Source organism: Protobothrops mucrosquamatus, unplaced genomic scaffold, assembly GCF_001527695.2.
Source record: "Protobothrops mucrosquamatus isolate PMUCROS unplaced genomic scaffold, P.Mucros_1.0 scaffold3445, whole genome shotgun sequence".
Classification (NCBI taxonomy): Eukaryota; Metazoa; Chordata; class Lepidosauria; order Squamata; family Viperidae; genus Protobothrops; species Protobothrops mucrosquamatus.
This window is the reverse complement of record NW_015389423.1, coordinates 191,857-196,128: the sequence shown is the minus strand read 5'-3', so window position 1 is coordinate 196,128 and position 4,272 is coordinate 191,857. Positions and strand designations below refer to the sequence as shown.

Sequence of the window (4,272 nt, the reverse complement as noted above, 5' to 3'; positions counted from 1 at the left end):
ATCTATCTATCTATCTATCTATCTATCTATCTATCTATCTATCTATCTATCTATCTATCTATCTATCTATCTATCCAGTGGTGGGATTCAGCCAGTCCGCACCACTTCGGCAGAACCAGTAACTAATTTTTGTTGCCCAGGCCCAGAACAGGATTCTGGAAGCGGCATCCACGCAGAGAACCGGTTGTTCAACTATTTGAATCCCACCACTGGGTGAGACAATGAGAAGGCAAAGACACGGGGAATAGACAAGATGGACTCTTGTGTTCATCATTTAGCATGTAGGTTGATGCAAACAAGGGCAGCCACCAACAGCTCATCATCCCTCCATTGTCCGTAAAGTATCCAGAATCCTGTTGGCCAAGCTGGGCAGCTTCCAGAGGTGTGGGCTATCTCCTCCCAGAATTCTCTAGCCAACATTTGCTGTGGCAGAGGATCCTGGGAGTTGAAGTCCACACCTCTGGCAGTTGTCCAGGTTGAGAAACACAAGAGTTGAAGACTCTCAAAGAAGTTCTGGAATTCTCTTACCGTTCATGGCAGGAAGGAAGGCTACTTCAAAGATCTTCCCGACCAGCCCCTCCATCAGGGACACCTGTGTCCAGCAGGGGAAAAAACACATTTTAATGCCCTCAACTCATCCAAGGGGGGGCGGAATGTGTGGAGACAATTGAGGTTTCCCTTGATTTGCTGTCATGAGCCCACCGTGCAGTTGTTGAACTGAATGCAGAAAGGACTCTGGGTTGCAAACATTCTTAGAATCCAAAATTGACCTTTAGAATAGAATAGAATAGAGTAGAGTAGAGTAGAGTAGAGTAGAGTAGAGTAGAGTAGAGTAGAGTAGAGTAGAATAGAATTACATAATAGAATAGAATAGAATAGAATAGAATAGAATAGAATAGAATAGAATAGAATAGAATAGAACAGAACAGAGTAGAGTAGAGTAGAGTAGAGTAGAATAGAATTACATAATAGAACAGAATAGAATAGAACAGAATAGAGTATAGTAGAGTAGAGTAGAATAGAATAGAATTACATAATAGAATATAATAGAATAGAACAGAACAGATTGTAAAATAGAATAGAATAGAATAGAATAGAATAGAATAGAATAGAAAATAGGGAATAGAATAGAATAGAAAATAGGAAATAGAATAGAATAGAATAGAATAGAATAGAATAGAATAGAATAGAATAGAAAATAGGGAATAGAATAGAATAGAAAATAGGAAATAGAATAGAATAGAATAGAATAGAATAGAATAGAATAGAATAGAATAGAATAGAATAGAATAGAATAGAATAGTTGGAAGGGACCTTGGAGATCTTCTAGTCCAACCCCCTACTCAGGCAACAAACCCTATACCATCTCAGACCAATGTTTGTCCAATTTCTTCTTTAAAAAACTCCAGTGATGGAGCACCCATCTGGTGCTCTTCTCTGAATTTTTTCCAAACTTCATAACCTCTAAGACACATTGCTGAAATAAGACCATTGCTAGGTCCTATTCCACATCGAACAGCATTCTTCAAAATGAAAAAGGTCTTCTGCAGTCATGACATAAGCCTAAGACTGAAAATCAGGCTTGTCAGATGCTGTATTTTTTCTATCCTGCTCTATGGAGTAGAGAGTCGGTCTCTGACAGAAGGCCACCGGAAGAGACGAGAAGCATTTGAAATGTGGATTTACAAGCGGCTGACAAGACCAGAAATGAGGAGGGGATAAGCCGCCTGGGAAAGCCAAGGGAAATCATCAACACAATTAAAAAACGAAAGTTAGAATATTTTGGACATGTGATGCGACACCCAGAAAAATACAGCATACTCCATTTAATCCTCCAGGGAAAGATCGAAGGCAAAAGAAGTCCAGGCAGAAGAAGAACATCGTGGCTTCAAAATCTAAGGGACCGGTTTGGACCAAACTCAGCAGCACTTTTTCGTGCGGCTGCTAATAAAAACAGGATCACCAACATGATCGCCAACGTCCGATAACGGATATGGCACAACAAGAAGAGAAGATTCCACATTTGCGTGTCCATGTTGAGTCTTTGAGGCATGATTGAGTTTTCCTTTACAAATGGTTGTAAAGTCCATCTAGCTTCCTCATTGAGTTTTAAGGGTGATTAAACTGGCGATGGGGCAACGGAACGTGCTGTGCTAGCGTGGGTTTCTCGCCAACTCAAGGGTTGTTGGAGACCCCTTCAGCTGAGAGTTGGCCAAAGGCCCAGAGGAGAATGGCCTGACTTCAAGTCCCGGCAGAGGGCAACCTCAGGGTCACGTCCACGGAGCTGTCCGTGAAGTCATGGGGGATGAAGGTTGCGTTGACCTCTTCATCCACCCAAAAGAGGCGCTGCCTTTCCCATCTCCCCAGCCAAGAAGCAAAGTTTATTCTTACGTCAAATTTTCCAACGTTGGAGGAATCCAGCTTGATCCGAGACCTGCAGGAACAAAAAGGGAAGGGGAGTGAGAAGACGGAGGGGTCTCACCGGGGAGCTGTGTTGGACTGGGAGAAAGGGAGGAAGAGAGGGAGGGAAAGGGGGAAGGAGGATAGAGAGAAGGAAGGAAGGAAGGAAGGGAAAGGAAAGGAAAGGTAGAAGGATAGAGAGAGAGGGAAGGTGGGAAGGAAGGAAGGAAGCAGGGAAGGAAGGAAGGAAAGGAAAGGAAAGGAAGGGAAGGAGGGAGGATAGAGAGAGAGGGAAGGAAGGAAGGAAGGAAACAAAGGAAGGGAAGGAGGGAGGGAGGGTAGAGAAGGAAGGAAGGAAGGAAAAAAGGAAAGGAAAGAGGAAGAAAACGAAGGGAGGGAAGGATAGAGAGAGGGAAGGATGGAAGGATGGATGGAAGGAAAGAAGGAAGGAAATAACATGGAGGGAAGGAGGGAAGGAAGGAAGAAAGGAAAGGAAAGAAGGAAAGAGAAGGAAGGAAGCAAACGAAGGAAGGGAAGGATAGAGAGAGGGAAGGAAGGAAGGAAATAACATGGAGGGGAAGGAAGTAAGGTGGAGGGAGAGAGAGAGGGAAGGAGGCAGAGAAGCACTTACATATTACTAAAACGTTACTATTTGTGTGTAATCTTTAACGGGACAAAATGGTGGGTGTATTTTAGGGCGACAGTCTTTCAACCAAAACACTTCAAACGGACTAGCTTACCAAATCGGGAGCCCGGGGACTCCCGTGGGATTGGAAATTTGCAGATTTTATGAAACATTTAGTGACCCAAGAGGCCATGGACTGGTAGTGGGCCACGGCCCATAGGTTGGGGACCTCTGACATAGACAATGGGAAATAATAATAATAATAATTGACTTACTTGTCCAGCTGAGCACTGATTTTTAGCTTGTTGTCCTCAACAGAGAATTTGGCCAGCAAAGAAGCATCCTAGAAAGACAAAAGTGGACCCATCTTGACCATATCGCAAAGGTGCTTTTTCCAAAAAGCATCTTTATTGTGTTTTTTTCCCCCTCAAGTGGGCAATTTTGCCCTAGCTGTTGGCGGGTGCCCAGATGACGGTCACATGACTATGTGGCGGGTGGCTGACCATGGGACCTTTGACTCTCGGTCATAAGCATTCCCCAAATAGATCCGTTGGAACCTGAAGAAGTCACTAAGCAAGCGGTCATAAGTTCGAGGACTACTTGCAACATGACTCAGACAATCAAGTCTGTGAGAGCATGAACAGTCTTATTGCCCTGAGATAACCCAGGAGTGAATACAGTAAACAGCGGCCTATATTAAATGGTGGTTTATATTACACTATCTACAATATACACCAGGAACAATATACATACACGTGGTAATGCAGCAAACTCCAACACACAGCAATTGCAACAGGAAACGGACGAGAGAGAGAGAGAGAGACACTCCAGCAAAAGCCTTCCCTTTTATACTCAGGCTCTTAAAGAGACACAGACCCTGCTGAGTCATTCTTATCATTGCATCATCCACCTTACATTACATCGGCTGGTTAAATCATTACCCTGACAGAGTCTTTTTACGGTCCTGGGTGAAATTTCGGCTTGCCACCTTGCTCCCATGTTATCAAGCAAAAGGAACTTTGAGGAATGATGGTTTGCGGAATGTCACAGCCTTCATACTCACAATGCTCAGGATGCAGAGAGACTTCTCAGTGCCATCGGGCTCCACGGCCAAGATTTCTGAAGCGGCTTGAAGTTTAATCAAGCCCATGTCCTTCTGGAGCTTCACGGTTGGAGCCTCGGGGACCGATACCTTCAGCAGGAGGGGCCGAGGCTCAGGGAACTTCTGGAAGATCTGTGGGTCACCC

The 4,272-nt window shown here is 44.2% G+C and overlaps 1 protein-coding gene across 1 annotated transcript in view; it reads right to left on the bottom strand.

The window, feature by feature from the left end:
* Positions 1–528: 528 nt before the first annotated feature.
* Positions 529–4,272, bottom strand: part of LOC107297662 (BPI fold-containing family B member 4-like) — a gene marked incomplete at its 3' end in the record, with an annotated part of 30,625 nt that continues 26,881 nt past the window's right edge. Inside the window, exons 18-21 of the mRNA XM_015827022.1 lie at positions 4,089–4,259; positions 3,301–3,368; positions 2,392–2,434; positions 529–592 (exon numbers count right to left, since the gene is read on the bottom strand). Coding sequence (XP_015682508.1) covers positions 529–592; positions 2,392–2,434; positions 3,301–3,368; positions 4,089–4,259 — 346 coding nt within the window. The remainder of the gene's footprint in view (positions 593–2,391; positions 2,435–3,300; positions 3,369–4,088; positions 4,260–4,272) is intronic.